This window comes from Glycine max, chromosome 1 (assembly GCF_000004515.6).
Source record: "Glycine max cultivar Williams 82 chromosome 1, Glycine_max_v4.0, whole genome shotgun sequence".
In the NCBI taxonomy this organism is placed as follows: Eukaryota; Viridiplantae; Streptophyta; class Magnoliopsida; order Fabales; family Fabaceae; genus Glycine; species Glycine max.
The window spans coordinates 117,925-132,260 of record NC_016088.4 but is presented as its reverse complement, the minus strand read 5'-3'; the positions used below and the strand labels follow the sequence as shown (position 1 = coordinate 132,260).

The 14,336-nt window shown below is 38.4% G+C and overlaps 1 protein-coding gene across 1 annotated transcript; it reads right to left on the bottom strand.

Annotated features, from left to right (window-relative positions):
* Positions 1-375: 375 nt before the first annotated feature.
* Positions 376-12,154, bottom strand: LOC100788220 (protein FAR1-RELATED SEQUENCE 5). The gene is made up of 2 exons (XM_003517880.5): positions 9,702-12,154; positions 376-792 (listed from the first exon to the last, which is right to left on the bottom strand). Exons 1-2 carry the CDS (start codon positions 11,859-11,861, stop codon positions 622-624), a joined length of 2,331 nt encoding a protein of 776 aa, XP_003517928.1. The 5' UTR covers positions 11,862-12,154; the 3' UTR covers positions 376-621.
* Positions 12,155-14,336: the final 2,182 nt, after the last annotated feature.

Genomic DNA, 14,336 nt, shown 5'->3' with positions numbered 1-14,336 from the left:
TATGTCTTTGTGAAATATGAATTCGTTCTATACCAACTAGATCAATTTTTATTGATTAAATACACCCAAGCTTTTATGATTAATGAAAAATAATATTCTAAATTCTCTTGCAAAATCTTTATTAATCTTCTTACTAGGCAAAACAGAGTATTAAAAGCATTTTAATTTCCAAAACATTAAATATGTTTATTTTTCATTTAATATTTTCTTCATATATGGTATTAAAAAATTATAAATAGTTGTTCAAATATTTGGACTGTAGGCAAATCAAATAGTTCATTTTGTGAGTTAAAAACTATGTAAGCAATTTCTTAAAAAAGAAAAAGCTATATAAGCAATTATTAAACTCAAAAAAATATTAATACATGACGTATATGTGCTAAATTATTATTTTCTTAACGAAAACTTGGACTATAAAAGTTGACATCAATATAATAAATATAGTACTGAACAAAAAAATAATCCACTGCAAACCAACTTTATACAACATCATAAGAGGGCTACAAGACAATTGTGGGGCGGCGGGTTGTCATGGGATCATTATTGATGCGCGATAGGGTTGCCAAAATAGAATTTAGAATTTGTTTTCGTATCTGTTTCAATGTTAATTATCCATAGTCTTTAGATGCCATCTTTCATGCTTATCTTGATGTTTTCCACCTTAACTGACAACTCTAACTTGTGATCCTCAACAGCTTTCAAAACTGAAAGCAGGTTGGACCGATAAATTTCACACTTCCGATTTGCACACTCAAGCTCATTCATAAGTTTTCTAATATTATCCAAATCATCCTGCAGGACATAAAGCAATGAAACTAAAATAAGCAAAAACATACTTAAGCATGAATGATTATATATTTAAAACCAATGATATTATAAAATCTGTTACACAATAAATGTTTTCTTTCTTCAGAAGGAATAAAATATTTGAAAGGAATGAGAAAGTACATCTAGGGGAAGAATAATAAATAAATCCCCCTAAATAGAAGAAAATGAAAAGACACCCAAAGCAAAACAGTAACGAAGTTTTTATATATTTTTCCACATCATTAATATTTAACCTTCCTCAACCAAATGCATGCATGCAAGAACAAAATGGACTTATGGACCTGAAAGCACTTTTGACAAATTTCACAAGGACACAAATATGCACATGCTTCTGTTCCATCAAATAGCAGAAGCTAGACAGGTAAGTTAACAAAATCTTAAGTTAAAGTGGATATAAGACAATATCCAGTCAATAGGTATGTAATTATGAGATCTGAGTAAATGCATCCTGAAGAATAAATACTCTGCAATCATAATACCACCAAACATAACCTCATAATACTAACATTCACAATGTATATCATCTACAGGCCAATGTCATCAACATTAGTTGCTTAAAACCCACAACTAAGACCATACACCATATCTTAATTAAAGATTTTAATTATGAGATGATATGTGGTGCAAGTATTTTTAAAATTAGCATTGAGGATAAAAAAAACATTACAGAGGAAAACTAGGTTCAGCACAATATGCATACTTGATTAACCCAGTCATAATTAAGATAATTCTCTTAAATAAGGCGAAAAAATGCACATCAGACAACCGAGTGCATTAATCAGACTGGAACAAGGAAAACTGATCATTATATTCATATGTGAACTCTGAATTGCAAGGATGAAAGCACAAACAAAACATAAAGAGCTTGGTTAGATGAGAGACCAAATAAGGAAAACACTCAAGGGATTTATCTGTTGAAGGGCCAACTTTGTTCAATCGTGATTCATGATTAAGATATTCCTTTTCCTCTCTAAATATATTAATTATTAAACTACCAATTTGCTTTTTAAAAGATAAGTTACAAGAATTTGGTCTTCAAAAGATAAGTCCATATTTGACTAAATTAGTCATAATTGATGTACTTATAGCCCAATCCTCGGTCAAGGTTGATGGACTTATAGCCAATTGACGTAAATATTCTATGGAAAGTAAATTTCTCCAAAATCATGGAAAGTAAATTTCTCCAAAATCATTTATTCAGGGAGAAAATAGGTAGTTTGGTGCAGAAAATCTACCATAACTAGTTAACTTCCCTATAGGAGTTGTTGAATATTCGGGGAAACATTAGTCGCATGATGGGAGGCACCTGAGTTAGGGTACCGACTTGCTGAACCTTGAGGTTTAGCGCTGGTAAGCATAGCTTGAGGAGTGGGGTGCAAAAAATTATTCGAAAAATTAGGGTTCATGAAGGGAGCCTGCCGTGGTATAGCATGAAGCACAACAGAAACATGTCCTTGAGGCATGAATAAATAGGAACCAGAAAAAGGAAATTGAGAGGGAACCCTAAGTGGAGGATACCTTGACGTAGTGGAGGATTGACTGAAGAAGGAGGATTCAGAGACATAGTAGGCACAGTTTTCATCAAAACAATGATAGCAAACAGAAGCATCATGTCCAAATTTGCGACAAACTTGAACACTTGAATATCTGCCATGGCCTCCATGACCACCATTATGGCCACTGCAGCCACCTCTGCCAGTGGGACCAGCAACGTAGCGATCACCACCATTAGAGTCAAAGAACTGAGATAAACATTGCTCAGTCAGATTCTGCAGAGGAAGTTGTGGTGAGGCATTAGAAGTAGATCAATTTTTTCATATTCGCTACTGATAAGAGAGTAGAACTTGCTATTATATTCGCTCCGGCACCCCTTCCAGAATAATATCAATTTGTTCTTTAGAATAAACAAAGTCCCCAATCACCATGAGAGTATCAACTAAGGCCCGAATACGAAGCAAGAATTCAGATATGTTGCTATTCTCAAGTGTAGTGCTGTGTAGCTCAGTGCGATCACATTAGTGTGCAAATGAAAATGTGAATCTTCTCCCAAAGTTGCCACAAAGATTTGCAACCAATAACACAGCCAAGCATTTCGCATGAAATAGAAGATTGAAGCCATGATAAGAGAAGTTGGTCTTGCTGCTCCCAAGCAAGATAAGAAGCAGAGACTCTGCCAGTGTCATGATCTTCAACAGTGAGGAATTTGAGGATTGACAAGAAAATGATGCAATCAGTGGTGACATTTTATCACAGGATGTTGATACCCGAAGAGATAGTTTTTCGTATATAATTTCTCTGAAATAGAGTGAGAGAAAGTAACAGCAGCCACCAAATGACAGCAGTGGAAAGGTAGAAATAGGTTCCACATTGAACGGAAGTGTCAGAGGTGGAGGAGGATTTTGATCAGAAGCCATAGATCTAAGTTAAGAATCAAACTGTGCTCTGGATACCATATTAGAATTTATGAACAGAACTGTAATTTGTATTATTGAAATTCTGAGAATTGTTGGTTTACAACAAAGGAGAAGATAGCTATTTATAGCTGTGCAATACAAAACAGAAAACCTAACTAACTCTCAGTGTGACAGCTATCCCCTATCTAAAAAGCAAAAGAAAAGACACCGAGTAAGTATACTGTAATATCACTAATCCAAAATGATGTATGGGGGCCATGCTGAATAAAGAACATAACAGGCTCTATATGGCCTGTCATGTTCATTAATACCACCAAACAGAAGACGCCTTTATTAAAGCTCTTCCAAGATCAAACTATGACAATGTAAGTGTACATGAGTAACTAACTCTGGTTAGTTTAATAACTGTAGTCACTTGACAGTTAGCTCTAGTTAGGTTTCAGTTACAACTGAATCTCAGCAGTATAAATACTGCTCTTGTAAGGGATCTCAGTGGCTTCGTAATATTTTCTAAATTTTTATTTATTTATTTATTTAATTTTTTTGCTCAGCAAAAGTAAGTAGTATATATATAAATGAGTACCAGAGGTACTGTAGATACATAATGGGAGTGGATTAGCAGCTGGTTCTGAATGCCAAGATACATATAATAAGAACCAAGCTGAACCTGCAGAAACAGAAATACATTTACCCTGCACTAATTACTTAGATTACAGCAGCTACCATCCTTTCCTAATTACAAAAAGCTACTGTGAGATGAGAGGACCAGTGATTGAAATGCAGGGTGAAACCCTTCTCCATAACTTTAAGCCATGTCCATAGTAGAAAAATCGCATCCTCCATCACTTTACTTCCTTCGAAAGTTTGGTTAGCAAAGATCACCCCATTTCGATGCTTCCAAATGGTCCATGTTAGCGCTACCCACCAGCACTTCCATCTTATTGCTTTAGTTCCAACAGCAGACCCACTTACATGTTGCAGAAAATGGTCCTTGGGATTTTGTGGGAATACACCCCTTGTGTTTACCCATTGCAAAGACTCCCACCATAAAGGGAGGGTTTTGTTGCAGTTGAAAAATAAATGGGCTGCGTTCTCCTCCGAGGTGTTGCATAGAGGGCACCTTGAGTCATTTATCTCCACTTGTCTACTTCTCAGGTAGGTCCTAGTTGGTAATCGATCTCTAATGAGCCTCCATGCGAACACCGCTGCCTTGGATGGAATCTTAAGCTTCCAAAGATCCACGAAGGTCCGGTCTTCATTTTCCCCCCTTTTTTCTGCCAACAGTAGCTGATACGCTGTTTTTGCTAGAAAATTCCCGCTCGGGTCAACCTTCCATATCCATGAATCTGCACTATTTTGGTGAATTGTTAGCTGTGCTGTCTCCTCTAGAAAATCTGCCGCCATAGCAATCTCATTTTCGAAAAGGGGTCTCCTCCAGCCAAAGTTCCATTCCCACCCTGCAGCATTATGGCTTCCCATACAATTGATGGTTTGCTGCTGTTGATTTGAAACCTGGTATAGTCTAGGGTATTTTGCCATTAGTGTTCTGTCATTGCCTGCCCATATATCTTCCCAAAATCTGAACTTGTCTCCACATCCCACCCTCCATTCTATCTGATTCCTAAGTACAGTTGAGTCCCGTTGTTGGTTGATGGACATAAGGTCCTTCCACCATGGTGAATGATAGCTGCTTCTTCTTTCTTCATCAAGGGATCTCCATCCGCCATACTTAGAGATCAGTATTCTAGTCCACATCTCCCCTTGGTTCTGAAATAATTCCCATCTCCACTTTCCAAGCAGCGCTGTATTAAACGTCTGTAGATCTTTTATACCGAGTCCTCCTTTGTCTTTTGGGAGACACACTGTTTCCCAATTGACCCATGCAATCTTCCTTTGTTCCTTCCTCCACCCCACAAGAATCTACGTTGAATATTGACCAGCTTGTCAACAACTTTGCTGGGTACCCTGAAAAAAGAAAAGAAATAGATTGGAAGTGAAGTTGGGACTGCATTAATGAGGGTGACTCTCCCATCGAAAGATATATGTTTCTGTTTCCATCTAACTAATTTTGCCTCACTTCCTAATGATAGGATCCCAGACCACAGCACTTCTTGGATTTGCCCCAATTGGGATACCAAGATAGGGAAATGGCATGGACAACACGCTACAGTTTAGGAACTCGGCAGCCACCCTCCTCCATTCATCAGATTTGCCAATCACCCCAAATCGACTCTTCGCAAAATTAATTTTGAGCCCTAATGATAATTCAAAACATCTGAGAATGGTTTTTATGACCTTCACGTTCTGCATTGTAGCCTCCCCAAAGAAAATGGTATCATCCGCATATTGTAATATGCTAACTGGCTCCTTATTCTTGCCCACTAGAAAGCTGTTAAAGAATTTTTTATCCACCGTTTCTCTCATCAAACCTGTTAAACCTTCTGCAGCAATATTAAACAGTAGAGGGGCTAGGGGATCCCCTTGTCTAAGGCCTCTTTGTGGGGCAAATTCTTGGGTAGGGCTACCATTAACCAGAATGGAGATCGATGCTAAGTGGAGACAACCCATGACCCACTGAATCCATTTATTGCAGAACCCCAAACACCTCATCATATGTGCTAGGAACTTCCATGAGACGGAGTCATATGCTTTTTCATAATCTACTTTAAACACCAAGCATGATTTTTGACTCCTTTTTGCCTCCTCCACTACTTCATTAGCTATCAGTACACTATGTAGTAGGTGTCTTCCCCTTATAAATGCGGATTGTCTCTCATCAATGATGTCCGACAACACCTTCTTCAATCTGTTTGCTAGTATCTTGGCCACTATTTTATAGACATGGCCTATTAAAAAGATAGGTCTATAATCGTTGAGCGTTTGAGGATCTTTCAGCTTGGGGATCAGAGCGATAAAAGAGGCATTACCACCCTTCGGGAAAATACCGTTGACATAGAATTCGTCCAGGAACCGGATGATGTCAGGATTTAGTGTCTCCCAAAAGTGCTTGATAAACTTGAAATTTAAGCCATCAGGTCCTGGGCTTTTCTCACTGTCACACCCATACTGCAAACTTTATTTCCTCCTCCTACAATCCTCCCACCAGCAAATCATTTTGCTACGATCCAATCCTCCGAAATCTGGTGCCACTAATTTCTGGTCTGTCGAGATCAGGTTCGCTAAATCTGGACATGAAGAAATTGCGGGTTTCTTCTTTCACTCTAATTGGATCTTCAACCCAAGCTCTCTCAATGAGCATTCCATTGACTGCACTACTCCGGCGGTTAGAATTCATGAGCATGTGGAAATATCGTGAATTATAATCCTCTTCTCTGATCCATTTTGAACGTGCCTTTTCTCTCATCAGGGATTCATGTGACTGTGCCGCTGTCCAAAGATCCTCCTGCAACTTTTTACGTGCTGCCAGTTCCTGCGGGGACAGCTGTCTATCATTGCTGCCTGCTTCCAACTTGTTGAGATCATACTCGATCTGCTGTACCTTCTTAAGTGTGTCTCCAAACTGCTGTTTGTTCCACTGCTTCATCCTTTCCTTGAGTTTCTTAATTTTTTCTTTCAGTGAGTATCCCCCCACCCCCTTAATTGTAAGTTTGTCCAGCTCCCTTTGACTAGGTTTTCGAAAGTTTTGTCGTTCAGCCAACAATCGAGAACCTTGAAGGGTTTGGGACCCCAATCAACAATTCTAGATCTAAGCAAGATGGGACAGTGATCCGAGAAGTTTCTATTCAAGATGAGGTATGTACTTTCGGGCCATTTAGATATCCATGCATCGGAGACAAAGAATCTATCCAGTTTGCTCTTTGCAGCCCCATTGGGTCTATACCATGTGAATTTTCTCCCTACACACTGTACTTCTTCTACTTCTAAGTCGGAAACCCAACCATTGAACTCAGTAATGGTATTGTCGACCGCCACCCTCTGAGACACACTTAGTCTCTCAGCTGGATCTCTAAATGCAATATACAAATCCCTTTTCCCTTGCGTTTGGTATCAGAGCTCTCTGATCTTTTTTTCATGGCTTCCACAAATTCTGGTGCAACTCTGGCCAACAACGGTGGGCCAACTTTGGCGAACAACTCCAGTGCAACTTCACTCAACATGGTTCTGATGAATCAAGATGTTTCTTTGTTGTTCCCTACAACAATTTTTTTTGCATCAAATCACAGAATAGATTCAATCGCTTCATTGCGAGTCCTCAAATCCCTCCGCAAAACCTTTCCGATGAAGATCATGATCTTAATCGCGTTAATCCTCTCTTCTTGAAGTGGCAGAAACAAAATCAGTTTCTCATTGTTTGTCTTCAGTCTACGCTCTCAAGCTCCATGCTTGCTCGAGTTCTTGGATCAACACACTCGTATCAAATGTGGGACAAGATTCATGCATATTTTCATCACCAAACGCAAACAACGGCATGACAGCTCCGATTGGAGCTCCGTCACACAACATTGGATAACCATCAAGATTCTGATTTTCTCTCTCAGGTCAGAGACTCATTGATGTGCTTGCTTCGGTAGGTGATGCTGCTACCTATCGTGAGCACATGTATGTGATTATGGAAGGACTTCCTAGGGATTTTGACTCGACCATCGCTCTAATTGAAAGTCGTCTACCACACACATCGCAATTGAAGAGACTGAAGGATACATCCTTGCGCAGGAGCTATGGCTTCACAAATAGACCAAACTCGAAGCTTTGAGTAATTTCTTCACACCAAGAGTAAATCTCACCGAAGTGAGTTTGCTGCACTCCACTGAGATTGACAACTCGAATTTGTACTCCGACACTAATGCTGTGTATACGAATCAATATTCTTCAAATTCACAAGGTTCTAGTGGCCATAATGGCCGAGGCGGGGGTGGTTTCAACCATGGAGGTGGTTGCGGTAGTCGGAGCTCAGTCTAGTGTCAAGTTTGTTTCAAGTACAATCACATAGCTCTGACATGCTACAATCGATTCAATCCTCAGTATCAAGCTGCCAGTGGTGGTAACAATAGCAATTATGGGAATAGCAACAATGGCAATTATGGGAATAACAACAATCATAATAACTGGTCTCACAATCAGAATCAGAATCAGAATTGGGGTCAGAATTAGAACCAAAACAATAACTGGAACAAGTCTTCTAATTCAAATTGGAGTTCACAGCAAAGTCAGAATCAGAATCATAACTCTCAGAACTCTAATTCTAGCCCTGCACAAGCTATGGTGGCAAATTCTGACTGCAATGCTTCATCATCTTGGTTTCCAGATTCTGGAGCGTCCTTCCATGTGACCAATAACTCACAGAACATCCAGCAAACTTCTCCTTTTGAGGGTCCAGACCAGATCTCCATTGGCAATGGACAAGGTCTGAATATCTCAGCCGCTGGTCATTCCAATTTTGTTTCCCCTTTCAGTCCTAATGTCAAACGTATTCTTAAAAACATGCTTCTTGTTCCTCAAATAACTAAGAACCTAATTAGTGTAAGCAAATTAGCCAAAGATAATCATGTTTTCTTTGAGTTTCATGCTAATTGTTACTTTGTTAAATCTCAAGATTCCAATAAAATCATTCTTCAAGGAGATGTTGGATCTGATGGCTTGTATCAATTTCCCAATCTTCAGTTCTGCTCTGTTGTCCAGCTTGTATAAACACTTTCTTCTGTTGATTGTAAAAATACTGTGCCTAATTCTATATATATCTGACACCATAGGCTAGGTCATCCCAATTCTCAAGCTTTAAAGCTTGTGCTTAATCATTGTAATTTCAAAATTCATGTTAAAGATGAACTGCCCTTCTGTTCTGCTTGTTGTATGGGCAAGATTCATAGATTTCCTTCTAAGCTTTCTCAAACTGTATACAATTCTCCTTTGGAATTAATATGCAGTGATCTGCAGGGTCCTTAAATAGAGTAAATCTACAAAAGCTTTCTCAAACAGAGCTTTATTTAAAATACGACAAATGATTATATATCAGGACTTGAATAGAGTAAATCAACAAAAGCACTCATAATAACTCAAGGTGATTGAAGGATTAAGAGTAGAAAGTAACTAGCCTTACCTTGAGAGCTGAAAAGGGTGCGCCGACAACCAACTTTCTTAAAATCTTATGCGGTTAGATGAAGGTTCGAGACTAGTTATATATCTCTAACCCCCTCACATCAATTCCTTAGGGCTTGAGACAGGGCCATTGCACAGGTTTTCTCTATATTGTGACAGAATTGAGCTTTATTTATAAGAATGAAAGTGGCAGGGATCAAACTTCTAACTACTTGGTCATAGCAGCTCTGGTACGATTTCAAGATTGGTTTTAGGTGAAGTCGTGAAGGTTTATATCATAATGCCTTAAGCTATTAGGGGAAGGTTCAGGATTGGTTTCATATAATGATGGATGAAAGAGTAAAATGCACTCAAACAGATATCATAAAAGAGGTTAAAAATATTTTCAAATGGAAATCAGACCTTAGACATATGCTGGCTCAAGCTTGCTTCCTGGCACCCACTTGTGTAATTAGCATGACTTTCATCATTCAGCACGTGACTCCTTACCTTTCCATTACTGATAGGAATTTTTCCCTCATTTTGTATTCCCTGAGAAACTCTTTTTGCAGCTTCTTGTAAAGCATCTATTGCGACATCATAAGTTTCAGCAGACCGCGCGCCTTCATCAACAAATTTAAGAGCCTCATGCCGGAGGGTGTTATATCTAACTGTATGAGATTCCAAATAGTAAGTATATACATCACAAGCATGTTCTTCTAATATTACATTGCTTTTGGCATTTCTTGTCCAACGTTTCAATATATAATGAGATGGGAGAGTAAGCACATTGGTAACTCTAAAGACTGCCAAAACATGCCTACAAAGAAGGCCTGAAAACTCAAACATTTGGCAACTGCAAGTTGCTTTCATCTCCAGAACATTGAATTTAACACAATACCCTTTATGGTCCTCTCCAAATTTAGCTACATGATATGTAATGACCTCCCCATCATCATCGGCTTTGGATGCCATTAATGCAAGTGTCCCAACTAACTCCTCCTGGAACCTCATGAAAATTTTTCTCGTGTAAAGCTCAGATGCTTGCTTCTCCATTGGAGATGGGGTTCTCAATACCGGCAAAGTATTCATTGTGTCATAATCCGCTCTCACTTCTTTCTCATTGCGACTTTCAAGTGCTTTCTCATAGAGCTTAAAGAACTGACTTAAATTGGTTGAAGCATTTATATACCCATCAAAGTAAGAGTTCATGCTATCACTTCGCTGAGTGATGGACATTTCTGCAAAGAATGTGTCTCGCAAATATACAGGTACCCACTGCCTACAAGAAGAATATATTGCTTGAAGCCATTCATGGACCCTGAGATCATATTTATCTACAAGTGTTGACCAGCAAGACTTAAATTCCTCAGTCGACTCAGTCAAGTTAACACATTTGTGAAATTCTGCTTCAAAATTTGGATATTGGAGGAAAATATGAGATAACTTCTCCTGGCATTTTTTAAAGATGTGCCACTTGCAGAAACGGTGACGAGTCTCGGGGAAGACTTGTATTATGGCTGACCGAATTGCAGAATCATGATCAGTTGTTATTGACACTGGCGGACATCCAGACATGGCCATAAGCCATGTCTTGAAAAGCCACACAAATGATGCTTCAGATTCGTTAATTAGGAAAGCACAACCAAAGAGAACAGGTTGCCCATGATGGTTTACACCAGTAAAGAAAGCAAATGGTAACCGATACCTATTAGATCGGTATGTGGTGTCAAAGGTTACAGTATCACCAAAAAATGTATAATTCATCCTAGCCTTGGGATCAGCCCAGAAAACATTGGTTATGGACTGATCCTCATCTCCTTGCACAGCATAGAAGAAATTAGGGTTTTCGGCATGCATCTGTCTCAAATAATCAAGAACAAGTTGAATGTCACCTTCTAAACTTCTCAGCCTATTATTCCTCATGTAATTCCTACAGTCCACCTCTGTGAAGCCGACTTTGCTAATCCCACCATACTCTTTAATTAGTGCAGACATAATTCTACGAGGACCCATCCCAGCAGCCTGTAAAGTATCGATGAGAGTCTTGGCAGCTCCTGAAATTTGCCTGTGAGAGCGAAGGCAATGCACCTGGTCTGGTGGAACGAGCTCGTGATTATGTTCTCTAACAAAGCCAGAGACGATCCACTTGCCAGAGTCTTGCATTTTGACAGAAAGAGAGGCTTTACAACCGACTCGGGTAATTGTTCGTGGGCGCTTGATCTCTCTATCCTTCGTGCGTTTCTCATTCAAGTTGCGGAAACCCTCCTTTGCGCAAACAAATTGCCTCTGTATAATAGCTCCATCGCGCCTGGAACGACGGGATGAGCTGACGCGAGTACTAAACCCAACACGACGGGCATAGGAATTGTAGAAGGCCTTGGCAGCCTCTTCAGACTCGAATTCCATGCCCTCGCAAGGTTCAAGATCTAAGAGGTCCACCTCAGGAAGATATATTTCCCCACCTCCAGTGGCTACACCCAATTCCTCCTCATCAATTCCTCCTCCGTCGTCATCGTCATATTCTCCCTCGCCTCCTCCCAGCCCAATATCAAATTCTAGCACCTCGACCTCGTTATCCATCACTAGTTAACTTGTTTATATTCCGAATACTAACACTATTTCTGCGATCGGGATTCAGGATATACACTACAACGAAACGAAAGCAAAGCCACGAGATATGGAAAAGAAAACAACTGACCGTCGTCGAGGTCGAGGTCGAGTGACAGTAAGAAGTCCGCGCCTGACAACAAAGAAATTATGCAACTCCTCAAACCAAACTGCAGAATGAAAAATGCCGATAAACATATTGCTCTCCTCTCAAAACAAAACATAAAGATATTTAACCAACTTTTTTTTTTTTTTATAAAAAACCATATCATTCAAATATGGATAAGTGATAATGGAATTTAAATGCTAGATCCCCTCCTCTTTAAAATTGTGTCATTGGATAATGGAATCAATGGAGTCAAAATATTTTTAAAAATGGGAAACAGAATTGTATTTAAAGTTTCTTATTTATACTTTCGGTTGCTGTATTTTAATATTTTTTATTATTTATTCACATAATTTTAAATATTTGATATTACTTATTATTATAATAATTGAAAAAAAATTTCTAATACTTTGAAATCGAAAAAAGAATTTAATACCTATCTATATCCTATATTATAAAAGAGAAGTATAGGAAAATTACTGGTGTGTCCCTGCTTAGAAAATGGGCACCTGTCCCTTTTGCTGGGTTTATTGTCATTTTGTTGGCTTTTTGGTTTGTGTTGGAGGTTTTACACGTGTGTGGTTTACGTGTTTGTTTTTTCATCATTTTTCATCAAAAAGGAATTGTTGTGCCATGTGTCTGATGGCTAAGCTAGCTTGCACTCTTTGATTGGGCACGTGATTTGGGTGTTTTGTGCAATGTCGTTGGTTGTTGTTGTGTCATTTTCGTTTGTTTCATTTTCAAGTTTGAAAGCAAAACTGAATTTGAAGGTGTGAGGCTCTGCCTTAGTCATTTCTTTTCTAACTTTTATGTTGTGCATGGCTGTGATTTTCCTTTTTGTTTTCCAGTTTGGTTTTGTTCTGTTGTTCGGGTTGTTCTGTTTTTTTGTTTAATGTCTTTGCATTTGGTTTGGTTTCAGTTTGTATGTGTGTTAGTTTTTCCAGGTGATTTTAGAACTCTTTTTCGGTATTTTTCTTCTTTGGTGCTTTGTTTACTGACTTTTATATTGTGCATGGCTGTGATTTTACAATTTTTCTTTGGTTGAGAAGTTTCTTTTGGAGTTTGTTTTTGCTCCGTTGCTGGGTTTGACTGTGAGAAGAAAAGGTAATGTTTATGTTGTGCATGTGTGCTTTAGCTTTTGTTTTTTGTTTTTTAATGAGTTACGTTTGTTTTATAGTTTGCCTTTTGCTGGGTTTATTGTCATTTTGTTGTCCTTTTGGTTTTTTCTTCGGCTACAACACGTGTGTGGTTTACATGTTTGTTTTTTCCTCAAAAAGCAACTGTTGTGCCATGTGTCTAATGGATAAGCTAGCTTGCATTGTTTGGTTGGACACGTGGTTTGGGTGTTTTGCAGAATGTCGTTGGCCGTTGTTGTATCATTTTCGTTTGTTTCATTTTCAAGTTTCAGAGCAAAACTGTTTGTTTGCTTGCTTCTGGATTTCAAGGTGTGAGGCTGTGTGTTGGTCATTTGTTTTCTAACTTTTATGTTGTGCATGGCTGTGATTTTCCTTTTTGTTTCCCAGTTTGGTTTAGCTCTGTTGTTCGGTTGGTTGTGAGAAGAAAAGGTAATGTTTTTTTTTGTTGAATGTCTTTGTATTCGGTTTGTTTTGAGTCTTTTTCTGATTTTGGTGCTTTGTTTTCTAATTTTTCTATTGTGCATGACTGTGATTTTACAGTTTTTCTTTGGTTGAGAAGTTTGTTTTGCAGTTTAGTTTTGCTGCCTTGCTGAGCTTGATTGTGAGAAGCTAAGGTAATGTTTATGTTGTGCATTCTTTGGTTGAGAAGTTTGTTTTACAGTTTTCCTTTGTTTGGTTGTTAGTTTTGAGTGCAACAAATGAAAATTATACTTTTGTACCCAAGTTTGAGTTTGGCTGAGAGAAGTTGAGCTTTAACTTGAGGATGTCTGTTTTTTCTATGGTTTGTTAAGTTTGGTGTTAATGCATTCTTATATGTTTGTTGCCTCTTTTGTTAATTTTGTTTACTCACATGGCCAGGTGTTTATTTTTACTTATTCATATGCAGTTTATTGTGGTCTTATGTGTGTTTTGTGAGTTTTCTTCTTTGTTTTTTTGGTGACAGGTTGTTAACTTTGGTTTCCAATGGTTGAGGTGGTAGTTTAATTTTTTCACTGTTTGACTATATGCTTGGTTTTTAACTGATGTTCTGTTTTTCTTGGTGTTGTTGTTCAGGCTTTGCGATTATGAAGTTATGGCACGTGTTGTTGATAAAATTAAGTTGATAGATGGATCAAGGGAAGCTCTTAAACTTTCTGTAAGGATCACTGATCTTTGGTTCATTGGGATTCCCGAAAAGTCTGAACATGCCAAAATGGTGGTTGTTGA

Coding starts and splice junctions, on each gene's coding strand:
- LOC100788220 (XM_003517880.5), bottom strand. CDS start 11,861: ATGGATAACGAGGTCGAGGTGCTAGAATTTGATATTGGGCTGGGAGGA. Junction 793..9,701: donor TGAGCCAGCATATGTCTAAG/GTCTGATTTCCA, acceptor TATGTCCTGCAG/GATGATTTGGATAATATTAG.